The sequence below is a fragment of the Lethenteron reissneri genome, chromosome 27 (genome assembly GCF_015708825.2).
Source record: "Lethenteron reissneri isolate LAM-NWPU_2019-01 chromosome 27, ASM1570882v1, whole genome shotgun sequence".
In the NCBI taxonomy this organism is placed as follows: Eukaryota; Metazoa; Chordata; class Hyperoartia; order Petromyzontiformes; family Petromyzontidae; genus Lethenteron; species Lethenteron reissneri.
This window is the reverse complement of record NC_083805.1, coordinates 5,904,390-5,930,405: the sequence shown is the minus strand read 5'-3', so window position 1 is coordinate 5,930,405 and position 26,016 is coordinate 5,904,390. Positions and strand designations below refer to the sequence as shown.

At 42.7% G+C, this 26,016-nt stretch overlaps 1 protein-coding gene across 2 annotated transcripts in view; it reads right to left on the bottom strand.

The window, feature by feature from the left end:
- GLT1D1 (glycosyltransferase 1 domain containing 1) overlaps positions 1-26,016 on the bottom strand; it is a 65,041-nt gene that overhangs the window by 4,753 nt on the left and 34,272 nt on the right. Inside the window, exons 8-12 of one of the 2 annotated variants that reach the window (XM_061561224.1) lie at positions 22,673-22,722; positions 20,196-20,239; positions 15,501-15,621; positions 9,869-9,967; positions 3,443-5,229 (exon numbers count right to left, since the gene is read on the bottom strand). In XM_061561224.1, the coding sequence (XP_061417208.1) occupies positions 5,161-5,229; positions 9,869-9,967; positions 15,501-15,621; positions 20,196-20,239; positions 22,673-22,722 (383 nt within the window). In that variant the 3' untranslated portion in view covers positions 3,443-5,160. Of the gene's footprint in view, positions 1-3,442; positions 5,230-9,868; positions 9,968-15,500; positions 15,622-20,195; positions 20,240-22,672; positions 22,723-26,016 lie in introns of those variants that run through there. The other variant, XM_061561223.1, reaches the window with a different exon arrangement.

Below are 26,016 nucleotides of genomic sequence, written 5' to 3'. Positions count from 1 at the left end.
CTTTGGCTCCTCTGCTTGGCAAAGCGCGCCTGTGTGTAAATGTATGCATCTACAATTGTATATGCAGAAGCAGTCCTCTCATCTGCCAAACAAATTTGAGAGATGCTGTTGTGGATAAGCAGCACATTTGCGGATAAGGGAAGTTTTCTTGCTACTATCCACAAAAGCACACCTCTTATCTGCAACTGACACAATAATTGCAAATAGGATTAATTGGTCGCTCAATTCATTTGATATGCAATTAAGAAAGATAACAGCGGTGTCTATTATTCATTCGTGTTCCAATCTGTTGGCTGTGCCAGGATTAACGAACGTAACACTTGGGACAGGCGTGTTCACATGCTTCCTTGACAATGGTGGGAATACTCGACATTGTTACTTTACAGCTGCAGTAGCGTGGGGAATAATGGAGGCGATGACAAAAACGTGACATCCTAAATCATCGTCATCATCATTGTTAATCATCTTCATCATCGTCAACCATGTCCTTACTCTTGCACGCTGCCCAATTGTCTTAGAACAGGTGGGAGCACCCACACTCTATCCCACCACAAGCGATCAACTGTCCTGTGCCGAACAGATTTACACTGCCGGGCGAACAGAGGCTTTCGAGAAACTTGCACCATCGTTTCAACCACTGTGGTGGCGAGATCATGTTAACTACCTCACCTGGTATACAGGAGGACGTGGGTTCGACCCCGACCTTGACGCCTGTTGTATATTTGGAGTTTGCATGTTCTCCCCGTGGTCGTGTGGATTTTTCTCCGAGTCCTCTGGTTTTCCCCTCCACATTTGGAATCAACATGCGTTTAGAGTATTTGGCTGCAATAAATTTCCACGTGATAAGCCTCCTCGTTGAGCTATCATTTGTGGCCAGGTCGCTTCTGAAAAAGAGCTACACAGCTCAGTGGGCTTTACCTGGTAAAGTAGCTTAGTTCAGTTTGAACTGCCGCGCTGGGAAATGAAATTGGATCGCCACCTCTGGATTGGAAGTTTAGTGTGCCAACTGTTGCACCACGGCGGCAGAATCCCCTGCAGAAATGTTTATGGATGTGACAAATATTGGAATGTCCTATCTGCTGTCCCGTGTTACTCTTTCTGCCCTCTTCCTCCTCTTATGCGTGCATAATCGTGGACAATTGGAAATGCGGCAATCCGCACACGATGTGCTGCCATCAAGAAGAAGAGGGCCGCGGATAATATATTTTTGATGCACATGGGGTGTGAAAGCAAAGGCAGAAATTTGACAAATGCCAAGCGAAATTGGACAAAACAGTATTTTAGGACAATGGTAGATAGGCAAGGGCGATAATGAGATAATTTCAAAGTGCGTTTTTAAAAAGAATAAAATTAAGGACAGCTCTATAAGCAATTCAACCGTATGCCAAGACTGTTCGAAAACTATGGGGAAAAGCACGGCTATTTAATTAACCATTTGATGAAAGCAACACTAATTTATCCAGGGTGCCAATTTTCCCGAACATAGCACGGTCGAAATTGAGACGTAACAAAACCGAGCGTGGCTATATTTACTTGAATTTTAAAAGATTCACTCAAAGACACCAGGTGGTTTTACAGCACTAAGCTGCACGTACCGCACAGTACCCAGGAAAAAACGTAGCAGTGGCATGCCTCCATTGAGTCTCTGTCTACAGACAACTCTCAGCAAAGGGGTTAACCTTGGTTGATTCAATCACTCCTCAAGAAATTATGCAGCGGGAACCCACATTAGAAGCTGGTCAGAGCTTCCAGCCGAATGCATTTCTCCTGTCACAGTATTATTCCCGCACTCTTTGTATTTCAGTTCCATTTTTTATTTGTCAGTCTTGTCCTGTTTTGTTATGTTCAATCACTGGTCCACACGTGATTATATTGTCAGATAGCCAAGGCTATTAAGTCTACCATTCAAACATTCCATACCTTATTTTTCCATCCTCGAAGGTGAAAAGGCGTGCAATTTAATTTACTCCTGCAGAGCATGTCGCACAAACAAGCAAATAGCCACGCATACTATGCGTATCAACATAACATGAGCATCTATTTGTTGTATTCATGTATGTTGAACTTCTTTCACACCATACGTAGCCAACCGTGCTTATTGGAGGTGTGGAAGGACAACAAACCAAACGCCAAAACGCAGTTCAAGAGAAATGCGTTTTCAATTTAGATTTAAAAGTACATAGCTTCAGTGGCTTCCTCATATCGGAAGGAAGAGCGTTCCAGACGGCCACAGAAGCGCATCTGAAGGTGAGCGATGCGGCAACCGACTTTGTTCGATGGCGTACGTGTAATAATTGAAGCCCCACCCCCTCTCCCCTCCCCCCCCAAAAACAATGTAAAGATGAATATGTATCTCATTTAGGGGGTTATTCCAAAATGTATACGCAACACAACCCATACACACCAAGATGATACCGGTTGGTGGCAACCATTTGGTATGATCATTTTATGGAGGGGGTGGGTTTGTTAAATAACTGTTGAACCTTTAGACCAGGTCTTTTTTATGTTGTGAGACTGCTTCATACTTGTTTTGTGATCTGCAGTGCCTTCAGTACCCAGTATATACAAGAGTGCTTCCTTAATGCGATGTATTATTTTTAGACAAAATGTTCCACAGAATGTCAAATAGTTTGAAACATTCTAACAACAAAAACAATTAACCACCGTTCAAGGACACAGCAACCATAACATATTTATCACGAAGCGTTGTGTTTTTATTTTCGTGCGTGTTAATTAGTTACGCCATCAACAATAATTTACCATTGCTCAAAAAAAAGGTTTCATGAAGAGAGAGGGGGGGGGGGGGGGGGACCGGCATAGCTGAAATCGGTAAAACACAAAACGTTCGGTGCGTGCCATGTTTTTTGTTCAGAATGGCGCCGATGCATTCGAGCATGGCCCCCGAAAGCCGTCAAAGGTGATCAATCATGTTGGCAGAAGCCGCCGAGCATGGCGGCAGGGTCGAAGGTCAGCGGGAAACTTTTTAAGCATTTTACAGCTGAGAAGCCGCACGACAGAATGAGCGCTGAACAATCGCCTTCTATTGATCCGTCACCGAGCAAATGCCACAACTCTATCTGGCCCTCTTACTTTCTGAACGCGCTTGCAGGCGTGCACCATCTAAGGACCGAGTCAGTCACCCACATTACAAACATGTCCACCCTGACCCGGGCAAAGTGCTATGATCATTTACCACGCCATTACACGGTCACTCAAATGCCTCCCAGAATGCCGCCTAATGAAGGGAGAGGGAGACCAGCTGTTTGGCCTCGGAAAACAATCTTGAGTTTTGTGCCAACCTCGCATCCTGTTGACATTGCCAACCAGCCAGCCAGTTGCCTTGCCTGCTTTATAGATGAATAAACAGTGACACAATTCATCAAGTGATTCACATAGCATGTTATTGAGCATTAGGGATGGAATGTACGTGGGGGGGGGGGGGGGGGGGGCGCTGGGAGCAGGAATGACAGCAAGCAAAGTGCGCCCCGAACAATTTCTCACAACGTCCCCTTGCGAAAATCCATCCAAGGGGGGTAGAGAAAGGGTCATGCCACTATATTCAGCACCTTCATCCCCCCAGCTGACGTCTTCATCATCATCATCCATCACTGAATTCAATGCACTAAAGCTCATGAATGACTGAGCTGGCTTCTTTACAATTTTCCTTATCTCAGCTCGGCCTCAGAAATACGGTTTCGAATATAATGGAGCACACAAGCCGACGTGAGGACGTTTTAACGATAACGACGACGATGACGACATCGCCGTGATGAAATCATTATCGTCATATCAAGCATGTTTATTTACCTGTCGTGCTTGTACATTCAGCTTTGTAATGGGTTTGCTTGATTAATTTTACCACTGTTTTCCATAACCATTCTTTACACCATCCTGTTCCGTCTCTCCTGCTCTGCCTTCCATTACAACCTCCCATCAATCCCTTCGCGACAGGAATAGAGCCTTCTCCTCCGCCGTAAAGATATCTGCCCCCTCATTCAATTAATCGCTTTCCTTAATTGAACAATAATTTAGTACATTTGGTATTCGTGACAAGTCCATCTCACAAAATGCGCTGTTTCACAGACGAGTAGAGCCACTTCACCTTGTCAAAATACACTTCGGTATATAGATTACAGAGAAGGCCCCAGAGTGCTTTTTCAAATTCAGTTGCGTCTAATTTTTGCTCCTGAACAATGGCACGCAATTTACAATTTTGCAAATGAAGACGTGACAGATTATTAAAATGCCCACTTGCTAAATTACTCTCACCAATTAACAGATAACTGCCGACTTCTTGCAAAGTGTCCGAGTGGCCAAAACGTTTCACGTTGTGCTGCAGTGCCCATGGGCTAATGCTCGGCACAAATTACAATCACGTGGACACGCGACAGCTTGAGTGCAAGTGTGCTGCGGATTATTACGTCGCAGTGTTGTGAGAGATGGCAATGGCTTGCGGAGTCCTTCATCCAGCGGTGTGAACTGATGAAACCGCGACTCCTACCACGCAAGGTTGTGTCGCGTGCCTGTAATTCAGCACTGTGGAGGGAGCGGGGATTGGTGGTTCACCGCACAAATGTTGCAAGACTCCCTTCAATTGGGTGTCGAGGTGGCCATACCCTAGCTTTCCAGGGAGATGGCAGCACAGCGAGTGCTTCATCTCCATCTGCTTCCATCTTTTCTGAATAATAATTTACATTTACGAAGCTTATTTCACCCAGAGGTCAAAAGTAGCTGCACAGAGCTAAAAGGAAGTAAGTAAATAACAACACAATTCTAAAACCTAACATAAGCACGCAGGCTCACGATTTAACCACGGATACAAATAGCACCTCCACCCTCCCCAAAAAACACGTAACAAAATTAACAAGGATAAAAATCTTTTAAGGAAAAAAAAAAGTCTTAAGGCGGGATTTAAATAAACCGAGGGACTCAGCAGATCTAATATCAGACGGAGAGAGAATTCCACAGCTTGGGGGCCACACGGGAAAAGGCCCCCTGGGGTCACCGATTGGATGATGCTGCCACCGCCCCCCTCTCGCGTGCGGCTTCTCTCCGGCTACTCCAGCATTCCTCTGACATCTAGAAAAACCGCTCATGAATTGGCCGATATGATCCGAGTATGTGGAGGACCACAAAGCATGAGCAGTTGTTGGTGTCGGCTCACAGCGTGGCTGCCCCTCTGTGGTTCCTCGCACCTCCTGAGTCGTACGCTCTCTCTCTCTCTCTCTCCTGAGTGCAAGCGAATATTGGCGCATTACAAAATCAAAATTGTGAAATTAGTATTACGACGGTGAATATTTTCGTAAGAAATTATGGTTAAATTTCGATTTAAAGCTTTCGTGACTGCAGGGATTCATCTTCTTGGTGATTTCGGTAAAGTCACGTAAAAGGGAAGTAATAAAATAATAAAAATAAAACATAATAAAATAATTCTCACGACGTTTTGGCCACAACGCAAGCAGCCGTCTTCAGGTGGAGAACAGGTCTGTCACGTAGACAGAGTCTGAATGATTATTATGTTTTATTTTTATTATTTTATTACTTCCCTTCTACGTGACTTTACCGAAAGAACCAAGAAGATAAATTATGGTTAATTCTATTCTATTATATAACGGCCTTTTGCGAATCCACATCTGGGAAAAGCCCTCCCTCCCTCCTGTGTTGATTGTGGGGTTTGTTTGAACGTACTTCACCAAAGTGGTTGACGTGCGTTGGTGACGTGGGTTGGTGGCGGAGGATCTGGTTCAGATATTACTCATCACTGACGTAAATAATAATGATAACCAAGCTTAGCATCAGGTTTCTGGGTTCAGGTCATAGGGTTCATCGCAAAGTGCGCTTACCCCTACATCACCGCTCCCCAGGCAAAGAGGATTATTGTAATAAAAACAGTGATGATACCGAGACGGGGGTGAGAAGTGTTCGTGCCGACACTCGTTTTCTTGTGACTACAAGCAAGAAAGCAAGGCAGCGTAATAAAAAATCCCTCCTGGAAAAGTCTAGATTCTTGTTCACAAGTTGTTTATGTGGCTTTAAAACGTTTTTACTGCAGTGTGCAGGAAGAACTAAACACTGTTAGGAATGGATTCGACGACATGCAGGTGCATTGTATTTTAAAACCTCACACAGATACTATACATCAGCGAATAATAACAGCAACACTTTCCATGTAGAAATTCCAAATTAGAGTTGATTGGGGATTTACACACATATATCTCACGAATACTGCTATTGCTCTTTCAAACTAGCAAAGCTGAGCTTATAATTACACGGAATTGCAATGTGTGAGCGACGATCGAGAAGACGTGTTGCGGAGGAAAAAAGATTACAGATTAAAAAGAAATCTTCTGAAACCGTCGTTCCTGCAAGGTCACAACAATGGTACTCCAACACGACAATCAATAACGTAATGCCTGAAAGAGGAATCTCTCTACACGGTCCATCTCTGATTCTAGACCATGGGTAATCCTGTAAGTCAGTGCAATGGACAACATTAAATATGCCTTTTGAAAGGAAATCGTTAGAATTTTAACAAACAATAAAAGAGGACTGACTATGGCACTTACAAAAATGAGGCAATCTAAATGTATTGTTTTTTTTTCTCGTAAACATTTTACACATTTAACTACTGCATTACGGATTCATCACGGTGTTTTTTTTCCTTCGTCAAATGTGAAAATTATATAAACGGTAATGAAATAATAAAACATAAATCAGATGCATAATAATTCGAATTTAATTGAAACATCTAAAATTACTACTGCACGTCTCTAAAAATCTGTATCTCACTATGCTAAGTATGATAATTAATGATGCGGGTGCTAATGTAAAGACAAACAATTATTTTGAGAGGCAGTGCCATAGATTTTTTTCATTAAAATACAGACGGCACAATTCACAAGCATTAGACAGCATGATCACACACATAGCGGCGGGCACCTGCATACTTCATACTTTTGTTAAGTGACAGGGACGAGTACGATGCAATGTCCATTTGAAATTGGCGTCTGTCAGCCACCGCCTGTCAAATCTTTTGTTATGTAGACACACACACAAACTGCTGGTCAGGCACCTTAACAAATGAACATTGACCCAGGTGCAGATTAAAGTAATCTTTTTTTCCCTCGCCCTGTACAGCTGAATTTACTGCACTGTTCGAAACGGAGTGAATTGGCGGAGCGCATGACTGGAACGCCACCTGGCCTCGTATCTGTGACTAAAGCTCTCGATTGCACTAGATTAAGACCAAGCGCTGCTGAAAACTAACGCTAACCCACAGCTAATCTTCTTTTCAAAGGACGAATCCTTTGACTTTGCCTACCATGGCGGCGGGGGGAGGGGGGGGGGGCATGTGGCAGGGAGCCATTTTGCAGCATCTGTTGCTTTAGGACCGTGGGAAGAGTTTTAACTTTCCAATATTCAGCTTTCTCAACTCAATCTAATCTCAAACATGCCTCGTAGTGGTCTGTCTCATCCCATATATGAGAACCCACAGACAAAATTGACTAGTGCTGAATTGTTTTATCTCCTCGCAAAAGAAAAAAAAATATGCAATGTAAGCATTTTGCTCGAAAGACTGAACAATTCCGCACAAATGAAAAGAACACAATAAAGCTAATGGAGTGAAGCGACCCAGATGAAATATTTTACGTCATGTGCGATGAATGCGTAATGGTAATGCGTTCATCAGCAGCCAGGCTCTATCCGCTGCTGTGTCAAGGCCTTTTCAAGTCATCGGCATTCCCCAATGTCCCATGACACCTCTAATACATTTCGCTCACACGCATCAGCTTGTCCCATAATCCCTCCATCCTCTCGGTAGCCTTCCTCTTGGGTGCGATCTCTCCTTTGACTGCCATTCATTCACCAGCCTCGACCGTTGGCCTTCCCCCCATTCTAGCGATGTATCCCCGCACAGGCCTGCTTACTTTCTTAACAGCCAATATTATGTCTTTAAATTGTATTTGTTCCCTGATCCATCTGTTCCTCTTTTTTGTGTCAGTGTTATTTCAAGAATGTACCTGTCCACGTTTCTTTTGAGTACGTTTCATCTGTTGATCATTTTTGTCGGTTTAAAAAAAAATAGTGAACCCATGTCACAGCTGGTGAAAGGCACTGAAATAAAAACCTCCTTTTTGAGGCATGTTCGTATGTTAAGGCAAATTGGTACGTTGTATTGGCATGTTTCTTTTACAAAAGCACAGGAACCTGCTCTCACTTGCCTCATTAATTAATCATTTTGGTCCCATTCCCCCTGCAATAACTGTCCAAGGTATACATACTCTGATTTCTTTTCCAGGATTGCTCTTTGAATATCAATTTCAAGGACCTTATTAGAACACACTAAACTCAAAGCCACATTAAGGTTTGCACGACACAAGTCCATTTCTTGAGAAAGGCACGATTAGAAATAAAATACAAGACTGAGACAATACGAGGCTTGAAGACGGCAAAACAAAGAACCGGCAAAGCATGACGTATGCAGGCTTCTTTGTTTTTTAAATAATGCGATACAGATCGATATGACGCGTGAGAACCAGCGATGTGGCCATAGGGGAGAAGTTGCGATGATTGGAGCCGAGGGCACTTGGTGGTGTTTGCATGAGAATCAACCAGACAATCTCAATAACCTCAACCAATTCCCTTCAGCTAAAACGTCGCAGCACAGCAATAGGAGGTCCATCTTTTTGGCGAATACTATAGTGACAATATAGCCAGGAACTAGGGCACTTCATTATTTAAAAACAAAAATGGGAAATACACTTAAGAATTGTAAGTACGCAATTGAACCTTGGTGTAACACCCACAGACTGCCTCCCAGAGACAATATAAAATAACATCAGGTGTAGTCGGAGTGTGTGCCTACATCATCTGTATTGTATGTTCCATCGTCATAATCATCGCCGGTCATTATCAATCCGCTGCTGGACGAAAGCATTCCCAAGCCGTCGCCGTGTCTCATGTTTTTAACGCTTTAACAATCCGTCTAGCCCAGTGGTTCTTGACCTGGGGTGCACGCATCCCCTGGGGGTACTCGATACCCTTTTTGGGGGTGCGAGATGTGGCCAGAGTTTTTTTAGAAGGTAAATCATCGAAATACAAATTAAGCACGTAAGTACAACTCCTCTGTTTCATCAAACCTACGTGTTTATTAACATTATACATTTTAACCATTGAGAATCAAAGGGGTGCAAGGCTGCAGTAAAGGTTAATAACCACTGGTCTAGTGCCTGCGCGGCAGCGGATTTCATTGCTCTATCTCTGCAGCGGACACGCCCCCCCCTCGTTTGGTTTGCCATTTGCATCGTTACCCTCTGCCACCGGCGGCCATCTTGTCTTACAGTGACAAGGGCTCCTGCCCATCAATGCAAAATCCTTTGCTTACACTGAACTCTTGCTAGTCCGGCAAGGATGTAAAATAGTGTAACGCGGTCACTACGCCCTCGCCTACCCCAAACCTTCATCGGGGGTCTAATAAATGCATAAAATGTGAATTGAACTAACCAAGAGTGACACCAATGTAGAACTTCATTCGCGCCGTATGTAGCCAACTGCGCTAATCAGAGATGCTGGGGAAGGACAACAAACTAAAGACAAAAAGCAGTTCGATTTTTTAAAATCTAGATTTAAAAGTGCATAGCTTCAGTGGCTTCCTAACGTCGGAAGAGCGTTCCAGATGGTCGCAAAAGCGCAACTGAAAGCGCACGATGCAGTGACCTTCTTTTTTTCGATGGCTAGCCAAAAGACGTTGCTGCGAGGATGACCGGAGTTCGCGTGATGGTTTCGTGGTTCATTTGTGGCAAGCACTTTGTATGCAATGAGTGCTGTAAAAATGTTTACGCTCAGTGGCACCGTCTCTGCTTTTTACCTGTGCTGTGGTGTAAAGCAGTCCGGTCTCCTCATGCGTGATGAGGGCGGCATTTCCGGGAATGTCTCTTGCGATGACCGGCAGGCCTAGCTGCATAGCCTGTGCGCAAGTGTGCAAACGTGTGGAGATGAGAACGTCGTAAAGTTTACAATGCATGAGATCACATTCATGTTCCTATCACCATACACAAATACCGCTCAAAGTAAAAATGTTGACATTAAAATATAAACGTGTATTTTATGATGAATTCTACATTTTCCATTTTCGAAGTCGAGTTGAACGTGTGTGGCTTTTGTGTATGCATGCACGGACTTCATAGGGACACATTCTCCTATCTGTACTCACATTAAGTATCACTCCTATCATGCACAGATTCCAATGCGTGTTGTTTTCATCACGCAAATTAGATATAATGCAATTGAGTGAACATAACTACATTGCGCGAGTAGGAATGAGCGGTTGCAACGGCTGCCTCGGCGTAGCATCACACACAGCGGGATGCTGCTGGATGCTTCTGGATGCTACCCATGTGCCTCAATCTTTGTTCAGCCTGCAGACGCATCTCACGTCTTATTGTGGACTGTGCTTTGCCCTATATTATTTATTATAACGCGATTTTTCCATAACGCGGTGTTCTTCAGGAATGCAACTACCGAGTTATAGGAGAACAGACTATCTACAATTTTTTCAAGGATTGAAGCAATGGCGTGGCAAATTGATCCTTTTATCCGCATTTAACTGTGGATAAGAGGTGCACCTAGGGGTGAGAGTCACGGACGTTGATTATTTATACTATGCACAATTTTTTCACGGATGAGAGGAGTCGTTTGGCAAATTCATCCTTTTAATCTGCGTATTCCGTGACGGGAAATGGTCACTGGAGGTGCACGTATTTGCAGATACCCAGAAAGCTAGGGCAAATTCACTCTATTATCCACATTTATCTGCGCATGAACACATAGTTAATGGAAGTTACTTGCGTGGATAAACGTGCATATTACAGAATCCAGCCATAACACTGTCTCACATCAACGGCAGATAAGAGTTTCATTGCATGTCAGAATATTGTTGAGCCGTTATTTCAGAAATAAAAACATGAATCGTCACGACGGAGGTTTTTTTAAAATCCATAAAACCATCAGTGCCTTAAATTGCATTTATAATAATAATAAAAATAAAAATCCCGCTAGACATTATCATAATATGGCACAGCTCTCCCATACAATTATATTTTACATAATAGTCTCAGGCTTGACCCTGTGATTGAGAGCAACGCTTTTTCAACATTACCCAGTCTATGCCCTATCTCTGCTTGTATATAATGTTGGATCGGATAGAGCTGGGTCACTTGTTTCAGATGATCCGGAATGCGGTTTCCTGGGGCTAATCCCCATGGCGTGAGCCCCCAGGAAACAATTCAGCAAAAGCCCAGAGGCTGAAGCCAAAAAATTCCACAGGGGTACTGATGGCATGACTCGTCGGCTCGCGGAGGCTGGGTGGCTTTCAATGAAATATAACCCTCGGTTTTTGGCACAGGAGGATATAAAAAACGAGAGAACTGCTGAGAGGCGAGGAAATGCCCCAAATTAACTTACAGAGAAAACTAGACGGTGATTGTTCTGACACCTGTACATTTCAATGCAATGCAATCGTGTTTGTATACGCAACAGCTATCGTTAGGTGGACAAATTCAAATTTTGGAAAATAAAAAACAAAATCAGCAGCTATCAATGCGTTTTATTTTTTTGGAGGGGGGGGGAGGAGAAAGATGAATTTTGAGTAATTTCAAATCAGTAGGTTGTTGTGAAAATTTGGAACCCTGGTGTTGTCTGCAAATGCAAGATATATTTCAATGTTGGTGTAAATAATGCAATACAAATATAGTGGGACAGCACAATAAACCATAAAAACACACAAACACTGAAGATTTAAGGTTGCTGCAAATTTTTTTGTCTCTGCACCAGTCAACAAAAATTGTATATTCATTGAAAGCACTGGGAATCACTTTTTCCCCTTCAAATAATGCTACTTTATATATTGTGTAAGATAAACAAACACAACATTTTTGCATGATTTTCTATATGTAGAAAAATAGTGCCAAAGTATATATATATTTTTTATCAAAAAGAAAAGGGGAAATATTGTACCATAAATAACTGAATTGCTTTCAGTTTACTGTTCTGTATAATGTACATGGACAACACAATGTGATCTTAATTTAGAGAGCATCTAAAATGCAACGTCTCAAGATACTGTACAGGATAAGGATACGCGGGCTGTGGAACAAGGTGAATGAAAATATAGATCAGGGGGATGTGTGACAAAGATGAAGAGAGGGCTACAGTGCTGTAAGAACGCAATTGGGTGGCAATCAATCATACGCGAAGGAGAAAATATAAGTCCTGAGTTTGGCCTTAAACAGTGGAAGTGTCGAGAGTGAAAAATACATAAACGGGTTTCAGAAATCTGGGAGGAAAAACGGCAACTTTCCACGGAGCGAAGGTTAATTGCTAGTGTCAACAAGAGGCCTTAGTTACTGGAAGGGACGGCAGCGGGAGGAGAGTAAGGAGACACGGGAGGAGAGAGGTGGGCAGGAGCTCGACCACGTGGGATTTTAAACACCGAGGATGATCCTCCGAATGGCTATTGTAGTGAACTGGAGGGATCTCATATAGTCTCGCAGCCGCGCTCTGGATCATCTAAGGTGGGATTTGGGAACTCATCGATGAGAGGGAGAGTTACAAGAGTTAAAGGTGATATGCAACAGAGGCATGGATAGGAGTATCAGCAGCAGATGAAGTCTGGAAGTGTTAGGTGTAGGAGATATCGCAGAGATGTGTAGAAGAGGGCCCAGAAATGGAGAAACTTAACAAAAATCGATGCCTTACTTAACAAAGTGGATTATTACAGAGAATACGTTTTTTTCTCCATTGGAGTGGAAATTCAGTTGATGGAGCAGTCAAAGGAACTGCAGTCAAAAACAAAATCAAGATGGGCACATGGCCTGAACAGTAAATCGGGGTCAGGGGAAATGGTAGGGTATGTGCAGTTTGGTGTCATGTACATAAGAGTGGTAGAGGCAACTTCAAATTTGTATAAAAACACTATGTAACACAATTTTTGTTCCTGGGTAGTGTTATTTCGTAATTGCTTATGCCTAAAACGAATAGAAAATGGCTATTATTTCCCACAAACTTTGCTTTTGTGACCAGTACAGTGATATTTTGAAATGTACCTAATTTCAATGACAAAATGGGCGAATGTGTGTCTTTTCGTTCACATAAAGTCAGAAAAAAACAACATATGAATCAAAATTAACATGTATTTATACTAAAGCAATACAACAATTACTACAAAAGATTTAGGGGTATTTTTTCGAGATTTACGATGATACTGTAACACTTTCATGAATCAGCCCCCAAATGTAGTCTCCCATCATGTTCTCGTTATACTGTCCCTGGGTAGTGGCGTTCAAAGTCTAGTATATCCTGGTGGAAGCGCTCACCTTGCTCCTCCGAGTACGCTCCCATGTTCTCCTTGAATTTATCAAGATGAGCATCAAAGATATTGGCTTTGAGGGACATCCTACAGCCCATTGTGCCGTAGTTCTTCACCAGAGTCTCAATCAGTTCCACACAGTTTTCGACCTTGTGATTGCCCAGGAAGCCACGAACCACTGCGACAAAGCTGTTCCAAGCCACTTTCTCCTTACTAGTGAGCTTCTTGGGGAATTCATTGCACTCCAGGATCTTCTTTATCTGTGGTCCGATGAAGACTGGCTTTGACCTTTGCCTCAGACAGCTTAGGGAAGAAGTCTTAAAGGTACTTGAAGGCTGCCAACTCCTTATCTACAGCTCTGACAAATTGTTTCATAAGGCCCAATTTGATGTGCAGTGGTGGCATCAGCACCTTCCGGGGGTCCACCAGTGGCTCCCACTTGACGTTGTTCCTCCCCACAGAGAACTCGGTCTGCTGTGAACAGTCTCGTCTGTGGTAGTGCGCCTTGGTGTCTAAATCTTTTGTATTAATTTTTTATTACTTTGGTATAAATACATGCTAATTGTGATTAATGTTTTTTTCCCCGACTTTATGTGAACGAAAAGACACAAATTGACCCGTTTTCTCATTGAAAATAGGTAAATGTAAAAATATCACTGTCCTGGTCACAAAAGCAAAGTTTGCGGTGACTAATAGCCATTTTCTGTACTTTTGAGGCATAAGCAATTAGGAAATAACACTTACTACCCAGGAACAATTTTGTTTTTGTTACACAGTGTCTTTATGTCATAATAATGCCATGATAGTGTCATTTCCAAGGCTAATAATGTGCATTTATAGGGCACTTAAATGTCCGAGAAATTAAAAGCAGTTTACATCATGTCATCGCTTTCGCAATTAAGTAAATTGCGAGTATTTTTTTCTCGTCCAAATTTGGACCATGACGCTGGCACGCACGTGGCTTACTCTTGTTCGAGGTAACGTCACGGGATCCTGAACGTTCACTGTGAAGCAGGGGACGCGCATCGTGAATACACCGGCAGAGTATTAACCAGGGCGGCAGCTTGCCATCGAACCGCGAACCTCCGTCTCGAGCGGCGAGCCGCCGCGGTTACCGCTCAGCAACGTTTCCTCCTCGATCCGGGATAGCCTCACCGATAATAAAGAATCTCTCTCGGAAGGGTTCCTGCCCCTTTGCACGGTTCTCAGTGAGTGTTCTGTGGGTGAGAGGATACCGGAGTGGCTCGAGGGTAGATAAAACTCTACCCTAGGCATGGACGGCTTCACGAACAAATTTGTCCCCCTGCTATCTGCAGAACCATCTCCACAGCTCAGCGGGTTTGAGAGTCTCACAAATCGGCGTGCTCTACCACCGTCGCCTCCGAAGCGACAGATTACGAGAAGATTACGAGCGAGTGCCACCGTGCCCGGCTGTGATGTTTGCCAAGTGTAAGGAGATGGACGGAGTAAGGGGTTCTTCCGTACGCACCCTTAAAGGGCGAAAGCCACAAGGTAGCGGCGTCAGAAAAGAGGATAATCTCTGAATGGAGTCATAGGAGGGGCGTGCGATGACAGGTAAGGATGGAAGGAGGAGAGGAGTGTGCCAGATATATACACGAACACAAGCATGCAAGCGTTCAAGGAGGGACGGTGTTATCGATGGCGTCAAAAGCAGGCGAGAGATCAATAAAAACAAGGATGGAGAGAGTGTCACGATCAGAAGAAGTAGGTCATTAACTGCACATAAGACAGCAGAGCATCCCTGGAGTGGCCTTTGGTGAGATCTACGGATGGAATGGGTCAAGAAAAAAAAACCCCGAGGAAACCTAAAGGGTCTTGTAACAAAGTCACATTCATTAGGAGAATATTTGTTTTGTTAATTTTTTCAGGGAGGGGAAAAAAATAAAATACGCCGCCCCGTATGGGTTGGTCGAGTGAGTTGGTGCTGTGACGGTGAAATGGGGGAAGCGTCGCAATAACAGCATGGCGCGCGAACATTAAACATTAATTACGTGAAACATTAAACACGTTTAGAGCTTGCTTGTGAACGATGAAAAGGGGGGGGGGGGGGGGGGGGCGTGCTTCCATGAGATGTGGCTTAGCCGCACGAGAACCGACGGGATGAGCCGCTCGCCTCCAGAATGGCTCCCGACATGCCCTCGCTGAGGGAGCTGTTGACGAGGCAGAAGGAGTCGCTCATGGCGGCGTGCAGCTGGCTCTGGGGCAACTCCGGCAGGAGCCACGCGCCGCGCGCCCTGCGGAACCAACACCCGCGCTCATTTAAGAGAACACGGTTTTCGCAACACCCTTTTTATTTTGATTTTAAGCTTTCGTGACTGCAGGGATTCGTATTCTTGGTTCTTTTGGTAAAATCACGTAGAAGGGAAACAATAAAATAATAAAAATATTAAATAAAAAATTTTATTTTAAAAAATATAAAAAATAAAATGTTATTGTTTTATATTTTTTTTATTATATTGTTTCCCTTCTATGTGACTTTACCGAAAAAACCAAGAATATGAACCCTTTTTATTATTTTTCATTTTACACGCTTTTTATTAACTCACTCTGTCTTTTGTTGTATCCTCAAATCTTGTAACAAAATTTTTACCCACTTCCCAATGTCGTATCGACTGCAAACTTGGTATATTTATGTCATAATGATGACAATACCATATTCTATCATAAAAAATAAAAAAAACATATTTAAAAAGATTATTTTTTATATGTTATGTTTCGGCTTGGGTCTAATTGTCCACGGTAAACTGACGTTGGCTGTAATTGGCCACGGCCCCTGACGTTATGGCAAGCTTTGGGGCCACCTCCTGGAGTCGTGGAGTTCTGCCATTACTCGTACGGCACATTTCATTAAAGCGTGTTTAAAAAAAAAGTTTATTTTTAATTACTTATTATTTCCAGTTGACGTTGCAAGCGCTTAATGAGTTTGCTCGCTCTGAACCGTCATGCCTGTGCATTGGCGGGGAGCGGCAGTGCAGAGGTTGGCGCACTGCGCCACGAAACCAGTGACCCTGGGGGGTTCGGTTCACGCTCGCGGTCAACACCGGTGACCATAATTATCTGAACCGGTCCTAGGCCTTCCCTAGGTTCCACTCGTCCTCAAACGAGAACCTGGTGCGGCGTGTAAAATCATCGCCACTGGGGAGACAAAGGCGGTCGGGCATGGTGCTGGCCACCCACCCCCTCGTGTATAATCCCATAATAAGTGCTCGCTATAACAGCATTTGCCCCAATAGTCTGTTAAGGTTATACGGGGGGGGTCTTTGTCTTTGTATGGATGTTGAACTTCTTTAGCACTGTAGGTAGCCAGCTGTCTGAATTGGAGGTGCGGGGGAAGGACACCAAATTAAACACAAAAAGCAGTTCTAAAGAAATGATTTTTCAATCTATAAGCAAGGGGGGGGGGGGGGGGGACATGTTACAAAAGGAAAGGTGTGCTCAAGCATTTCGTCTTCCCCCTCACCATGTAACGTAGGATCAAATAACACGCGGAAAAAAACTCAAAGCATTCGTCAATAACGCAGGGGCTAAAGAGGAAATGTATTTATTTTAGCACAGCGGCAGGAGAACTGCTGCTCTGAAGAATCCGTTTAATATGTCCTTCATAGCTCATCTATATCCTGTAATAGTTAATCTATTGCATATTTCTACGTAGTAACGTATCTTACTTTTATGGCGGTGTTGTTGAATAACGTGTTCGGTTTCTGTTAAGTGCGCATTATGCACAACTGCCGATGCAGTATCGCACGTAACGTGCTAATTTGCCAAAACATCACCTGGTATATAATTCCTCCTATTGAAGGCAGTGTTACTGATGAAAGTGGTGAGCTTTTTGTTACTTATGCACCCCTGCCAATACAAAATCACATTTTGTTTAGGAGATGTAAAGATGTGTTGCCGAATATCCATTGTCTACCGTATGTCAACATCGCCAATGGATATATTTTCAATATATATATAAAAAAGTGTTATATCCAGTAATAACATTGAAAAAGTAATACGCTGTCTGTATGCTAACCCTGAAAGCTTCCATGTCACGACCAAAAAGGATTGTTCGTACACAATATACACACGCTTGCAGTGTGCGTGTGCAAGTAAACACGATATAAGCTACTTTAAGATGTAAGCTACTCCTCGCAGGAGAGAGTGAAAAGCCCATCAAGATTTTGTCCCGGTAAGATTTTCATAAGGATTTCTTGACAAAAATCCAGGGCCTGCGGTATTGAAGTCCCCCCCCCTCCACCCCCCCCTTGTTATTGATTCAACAATTCATCTGATTCAACAAATCAATTTAGCTATGTAGCCACTAAAGTAGCAAGATGAACACTACTATAAAACAAAGACAAAGACCCCTATCCCGCCCACCTCCATAGCCACACAGACTAATGAGGCAAGTGCTGTTCGCAAGCACCTGTGAAGGCCGGCACTGCAACACGAGGAGCTTTGTGCCTTTTCAGCACCATGACCTGGTGACCTAAACGTCCTCGTTCATGGCCAAGTCGATCTAGTTTTGGAGCAGAAACCCGTTCGGCTATCGTTCGCTCGCCACTGACGTTACAACCGTTGCCGGGGAATGGAAAATAATGTTGTGTTGTTAATATTCTATGGTTCTTTCGGTAAAGTCACGTAGATATAACAATTAAATTATATAAATAAAGTGAATACATTTTATTATAATTTTATTGTTATTTTTTCTATCTACGTGACTTTACCGAAAGAACCAGAGAATATGAATTCCTGCAGTCACGAAAGATTAAAGTCAAAATTTAAGGTTGTGTTGTGTTTGCGAATGGCGTTTGTCCCCAACAGTCTGTTAAGGCTCTGTATGTCTATGTGCATATTCACGTACGTTATGTTGGGGAACGGTAATGTCGCGGGTTGGTCAGCGCCATGCGCTGTGCACCCGGCAACCTGATTCCAATTGCTGCTCTTGGCCAACAACACTCATGAATATCTGAACCTGTTCTGGGCCTCCCCTAGATGTACATTAGTCATTAATGAGCACGTGCTGCGGTATGTGAACATTGAACATCAGTACTTGGGAGGCAAAGGTGGCTGGCGCGGTCCAGGCCACCACCACCACCACCCTATCATGTGCAGTGCAGGCCTTCATAGGCGATCTTTACCTTTGTTATATGTACAAATTGTACGTGTAAACACAATCATCTCCGGAATGACAAAAGGTTTCATAAATACATTAGCAAAAAAATGCAGGTGATGAGAATAGGGAATTATTTCTGCGCTTTGCTCAGCGCGCAAAAGTTATGCTTCCTGTGGTCATTAATTAGTATTCCTTCAGTGCCATCAGCTGAGTTGTGGCTGTGTGTTTGCATTTAATTATTGAGCAGCAAATGCTGCTACACTCGCATCATGGAGAAGCGGTTGCTGTGGTTATTAGGTATGATGCATCCATTACTTTTATCGGTATATCAGTGTGACGCAAATGGTGAACACGATTATAATAATTTTGCACGCGCCGTTTTAAATTCGCTTTCTAAAAATGTTCAAAATGAGCACTTGCAATGCTGATTAAATGGGTATTGGGAAGTCGCTTTGAACAGATCTCGTGTCATTTTACGTCGCGATTTATGACCCACAATATGCAAAGCTATTACGCACAATGTTCTTGCTGGGTAATCCGCACGCTATAATTCAGGCGGCAAAATTGTACATGGCTTGAAACTTCCAGCATGTTGTACTGTATTGTAGTAGTCTAGCAGTGGCGAAGTAGCCATAGTGCTCGGCTCACGAATGGGAAAGGTCGTTTGGGATCGACTCAGTCCTTCATCTCTTCCAGGGCCGACACAATGTGGGTATTAATTCTAGATTTGAAGCTTTCGTGACTGCAAGGATTCATAATCTTAGGGTTTTTTTTAGGTAAAGTCACGTAGGTAAAAAATTAAAATTAATAAAAGTAAAATAAAAACCACGACGTTTCGGAGGCAACACAAGCTTCCGTCTTCAGGTAAATTTGTTTTTACCTACGTGACTTTAACGAAAAAACCCCTAAAAATACAATGTGGGTATAGTCAACAGTGGCTGTCCCATATGAAGCATTGGTTCCACCAGAGAAACGTGGAATTTCCACAACTGGTTGAGAGCTTCAAACGGAAGACGACGAGCATTGTCCGATGCACCTTTGGGAATGGAACCACTGCGACAATTTTGTGAAGGTAAAAGCAAATGTCCAGCCCCTCCGATGATTTGCTCGTACCACTGCTGCTGGCAGAGGAGTCTCCACTAGAAGGAGCTGCAGAGAGAGAGAGAGGAAGAACCTCTCCAGGGTACTTTTGTACGAGTCTCCCACGCTGGCCGGGTTTCTCGGAAGAGATGTGAGAAGCCACACTTTACCTCGCCACGCACAAATTGCCGATCGGCGAACCGTGCTGTCACCTACGTACGCCTCTGGCTCAACATAGGTGGTGGTGGTGGGCGGTATTTAAGAAACTTGCCCGATGTTTCAACTGCCACGCTGGGAGATAGAGCTGGCGACATCTCTGGGCTTGCAAGTCCAGTGTTCTAACCGTTGCCACTGCGGCAGCAGCATCGCTGACTTTTTATCATGCGAAAGTCACAAGCACACATCTTTTGCAAAGTAACAAATATTAAATAGATAGAAACAATGCATTGAAAATGAATGCAAGACGAGATTGCTGTTGTGGTAGACGTACCGTGACAATTCAAACAATTTAGGTTCACAAATACGAGCTGCAGTTTGGGTTCCCAATCCAGAATATATTTCACTAGCGATTAAAATGTCACAATTTTCCAAAATGAACTTTATGGTGATAAAAAAAAAAATAATGCTCACATCTTGATCCTCTCTTTCACAGCTGCTGAGAGCACGGAGTCCATCTGTAAAAATGAGAAACAGTCGTGTGTGAACGTGTACGAGCGACACTTTTTAATTTGAACCTGGCTGCGCTGTGAGCGCACAACAACCCTCCACCCCCCCCCCCCCCGTTCTGCCATCAATGCCAAAGAAAACTAGAAAAGAACATATCACTCTAGTTGGATGTAAATCAAAGAGGCAATTCGTCTTATGAATATGTAATCTGATTTATACGAGGCAAAATATATTGCCATGAATAAATTAAAACCTGAAAATGGGCCACCTCCCTGCCTCTGGTTTGCTAATTTACCATCGATTTTCTTTTGTCATCACCTTACAGAAAATGCCAGTCCTGCTGCACTTGTTCATCTTACATAACGCCAGGTGCAATAATGACGTTCCATGCGTATAGTGGAACTTCTATTATATGTGAATGGCCAGGGTGGGACAATAGTGAATAAATGAAATCGTGGATAAGAGCGGTTTTCTTGTTATCTGTCAATATACTCAATCTTAAAATAAAATAAATCACGACGTTTCGGGCGCAACATCTGATGACGGGCGCTTGTGTTGCGCCCGAAACGTCGTGATTTATTTTATTTTTATACCTACGTGACTTTACCGAAAGAACCAAAGAGTATGGATTCCTGCAGTCACGAAAGCTTCAAATCAAGATTGATACTCAATCTTACATATGATTTTTGTGGATAACAAGATTAATTTAACACGTGACAATCCTTGAGAGCATTTGGCTGCTGTAAATATCCACGTGGTAAACAGCCACTCTGCTGAGCTCAAATTTGTGGCCATGTCAGCAATGAAAAAGAGCGATTTAGCTCAGTGGGCCTTATCTGTAAAATAAAATAGTTTACATTAGTTTTAATCCTCGTTGTCTTCGAGCATTGCTGAATGATCTTAATCATTATAATCCATCATCATCGTGACCTTCATCATCTATCATATTTGCGGAAAACCATCTTTGTCACTGCCTTTCTAATCATCGATTATATTCACCCATCATCGACTGCGTCATGAGCATCATCGACGTGTCTATTATCCGTGGAAAAAAGGTGGTAAACGCGCAGGCTTGTAATTTCTTTCTCACGCCACTGCTAGCAGAAGGACTTTGCACAGACTAGCCATGCTGATAATATTGGTTAGTGGAAAAATATTTTTTTTATTTTAAAATTAATATCAAGTCAAGAAAAATTCCACAAAACCTTTAACTTCAACCAATACGGCAGATTTTCACCATTTGGGTGTTAGAAATATGGTCTCTTATAATCTGCATTTTATTTGCGGACTGGCTAGTCACGTGCCACGCCTGCCCTGTAATCCGTGTTGTTTTCATGGATAAGTGGAACTGCGCAAGCTCCTTCCTCTCGTAACCCATGGCACCCCATGGCACACCGTGTCAGAAGAATAATTTTTTTCTGCAGGGCAATCAATCGTCAATCAACCTTTATTTTACGCGCCAATTTCGCCCTCAATAAAGGTGGGCATCGGTGCACATGACAGCAGAACGGGAACGGTACAGAGGGCCACAGAACAACAGGAAAGCTAAAAGGCACCTGTCAGGATCCCCGCGGCTAACACTGACTGAGCAAAGTAAATTGCAGTCGCGCGCAAAATAAAGTGCAACCGTGCGCAACGAATAGCACAAGAATGGTAAGTAGTGAATTAAAATAAATAATAAGTAAAGAAACATTGTATTAAAACATTTTTTATGGGAAGGCAAGTATGAAGCGATGTGCCTTGCACACACCACGGAATTGAGAGACACTCGGCGCATTTTAGATGTCCGGTAGCAGAGGATGTTGGAGTTTTTTGGGACTGAGCATGAGAAGGTACATCCCCCAACGTTGGGTGAAAGATCATGGCCTACAGCACTAACCTATAGTTCGTGGTCTATAGCACTTTCCTATAGTTAATGGTCTATAACACGAACCTCCGCGGGTCGCGGCAGATTACAGGGTCCATGATGCGGTTTCCCCCATATCAACGTGGATTTTTGGAGTTCTGCTGTACAGCGGCAGACCTTGAACTCTTCCTCATCGGCGAAAGTTGCAGACAATAGTGGCGATCTGCTGATGACGGGGAAGTATCGTGGATCGGCTAGACCATGCGGACATTAGGCCGCAGGAGATAGGAGTTTCACGACATTAAAGTAATTTTGTAGTACATTATACATCTTGGTTTCAGGTAAACGCTGCATGCAAACAAGTGTGTAACAAATGTGAAAATTCATGCACTTTAATCGTGTTTTATTTTAGATGCTGTGATTGAAAATGCAGCCTGCCAGTGTAGGTGCATTGCATTTCAATGCATAATATTGGTACATTGCCAAGAACACTGACAAACATGTGTCTTCTTTTTAAAAAAATATACCGATTTGTCGCAATGAGTGGTGGATAGACATTCTTATAGATCATTATGATTATCATGCCAGCACTAACCTCTGGACCAATGATGATTAGATGCACTCTGGAGTCTTCATTGTGCCACTCTAACACAAAAACATACCGTCAAGATGCAGCAATGTGACACTTTGCTGTGGCATTGTTGCAAAATGTTGGTCGCATAAATAGGTCAAAAACGAAATCGGCTCGGAAAATGTTACACAAACACGCTGATGGGGCGTTTGCGATTTTAAACGTGGGTGAGTTGCAAATGAAAAACACTTTTGTGTATCTTGAGACTGCAAACACTGTGATGGTATGAAATAAAACCTGCCTAAAAGTTGAAAAGCCACACGATTCTTGAAACAACTATTAAAGATAAACGGCACAGCCCTGCAATTACTGGTGCACAAAACTTGATGGCAACACAAAAAAAAAACCCACCTCGTTCTAAAGGCAGCTCTAGCAATGTTCTCTTTTGAGTATTTGGCCTATTTCTCCACGCAGGCCAGTCGTCTCGCAAGAGGCTGAAGTAACCTATACAGTTCCCCCACAACGCACACGCACGACCTGTCGGTCGAATAAAATGTTGAACCCATTCTATTCCGCTGGGTGGATAGAGGTGGCAGGGTGTGGGGATTTAGGAAACTTACTCCATCGTTTGAACTGCCACACTGGAAGATTGAAAGCAAGTCCAGTATGCTGCCCATTACACCACCATGGTAGCATCTCCCCCCCCCCCCCCCCCCCCCCCATCATACATTCAACTAATATTCAAAGAATCACCTCAACAACTATACATTGGTAAAGGTTTTTTTTTAAGTATCGAATTAACAACAGTAATTCAATTTAGCTTAATAATGATTGTAAATTAAACACTGACTACTGAAACACTTTCCAGTTGAACCGTATATCTAATCCACACCGTGCTATTATTGAAAATCTATACATTAGGAAGAAACCTTGTAATTTTACGATACATTTGGTCAGAATTGCCCCCAAAAGCAATTTGTCCTTTTTACAGACTTCAATCCCTCTCAGATTACGTCTTTAGCAGCAAGTAGGAGTGGAACATACTGATCTTGGCCTGCCCTGATTAATACTCAGTCTCTCTCAAGGCAGTTAAAGACAGGGCAACTCCAGAGCACTGCATCGATTAACATGCAGCCAAACCTCATGAAGCCAAATGGCTCAGAGGTCAGAGTGCTCAGCTGGTATCACTGAGATAATGGGTTCGAATCTGCGCAGCTCTCTGTGATTAAACTAAGTTCTTAAGTTTCGTGAGTCGATGTTTCAGACCGGTCACCCATGGCTGCACGTAAAAAAAAAAGATACATTTGGTATTGTATCTAATTTGACTAAATTCCACCTCTGAGACTTCCAAAAAATATTAAGTTGACTGTGATGCGATGGGCATTATGCTGCGGAAGGGCAAGTGGAAAATTCCTGCCCACTCATGTGGATAATAGCTCCCTTGAAGGGATCTCATGAGTAGTTCTGTCAAATATGCTTCTGTGGCCCATTATCTAACACAGGGTTGGCACTGCTCGGTGACCGTTCCGAATGGAACCTGTCTCATGGCGTGATGCTAATAGCAAAATGAGGATCAAATTGTAACCAATGTTAGGACTATCATCCAGACCAAAGTGAATACGACCACACTTTCTCTTAACAAAATTTATATCACTTCAAGCATCACAATTATAGGTCTGCAACATGAAGGGGTGTTTATCCTGAAGGAGGACTGCATGTTCTCGGTACGAAGGACAGGACAATACAATGAACGGAATGGCAGTATCGGATATTCATATTGCTTTTTTTAAATGCAGTTTCTCTCCGTCAGCATGTATTTGGCATGTGCTTGCTGCTATTCTGCAGTATTACATCCAACGTTCAAATGTATAACTACCCACGTGGGCAGCATTCCAGAGAATATATTTCAATATTGTATTCTAAAATATATATTTGGACTCAATGTCCTAATTCGTATGATGCGTCTTAATACGATGTTTGGAAGCATTCCAAGATACATATTTTTTGTCACGAGCAGCAATTTCTGAGCAAATATGAATGACAAAAATATATGCACACAAGAATAATTCTCCTTTAAAAGCAAAAAAAAATTTAAGTGGTCGTACGATTCAGGGGACAGACTGAGCTCACACCTTGAAATTCTTGGTTTGAATTTGGGCATTTCTGAATCAGAATCATAGACTCGAAGAATCTGATGAGCTATGAAGCTCTTTATCACAGATGCCCAGTAGAGGCTCCTCAAAAAGTTACATCAACAAAACATACAAGGATACTAGAGAAAGATAGAGAAAAGTCAAGTCAATCAAAAATAAATGAATATTGCTATAACATGGAAGTACAAATTTCACGACTCTATACATTTGCCAAGGTGAAATGTAAGCTTGGGAAAAGCAGAAACACAACAACAATAATGATAATTCAAGACCGCACCAAGACAGTTCCACGTTGCTCACGTTTCACTATATAATTTAATACCATGAGTAAGGTTCATAGTTTTAAATTGCAATTGCAAATGTGGCTGTATCTGTCATTAATCTTCTGTTTAAGGATATTTTTTAGGGAAAATTTACAAGGTCAAGTGAAGAAACGAGGTTGTTCCAAAACACTGGTGGTGCTGCAGCGGCAAAACTTTGTCTCCTATCGCCCGCGATGAAACTTGCTTCTCAATCGTAGCGAGCTGAAGAGCTCAGCATCGTCACCAACAAATGCACAATAAATCGTCACATTAAATACAAAGTATGACCTGTGTTTTGATTTAGTGTGCTGATCTTAAAGGTGCATTGAAAAATTATAATACTCCTATTGATGCTCCTGCTGTTGTGGAGTGGCTCATGCAGCCAGCTATGGCTGCAAGGTTTTGGTAGTACATGTTTATGCAATTTATTGTGAAAATTCCGTCACAGTTCCTATGATTGCTTTTTCATTGCTTTCATGGCTTTATTTTGGTGATTTCGAAAAGTGTATTGGTTTAGCCATGTTTGTTTGTTGTAGTACAGAGTTAGACTGATGGCCTTAATCTAAGTTGTCTTATGGTTGTTGTTGTTGTTGTTTGACTTGCATCCCACTGGGATTTTTGCACACAGAGTTGGTGTACGGTGTTTTTTTCTGCAATATTTTGCTGTCTTTTCTTGGATTTTATGTTTGCACTTAGTCACATATTCACTTTAAGATGTTTTTTGTTCATGTTTTTGTTTGTTGCGGTTGCACCCGATTCAAGAGCCGAATGGCTCACAGGGCTATACCTAATACATGTACTTGAACTTGAACCTTTGTTTCTGATGTTAATTTGGATTAATTCCACGGTCTGCGATTTAAAAACATTTTTTGCTTGATTGTCATGCGATGAACAACTCTTTCCCGGTCATGTA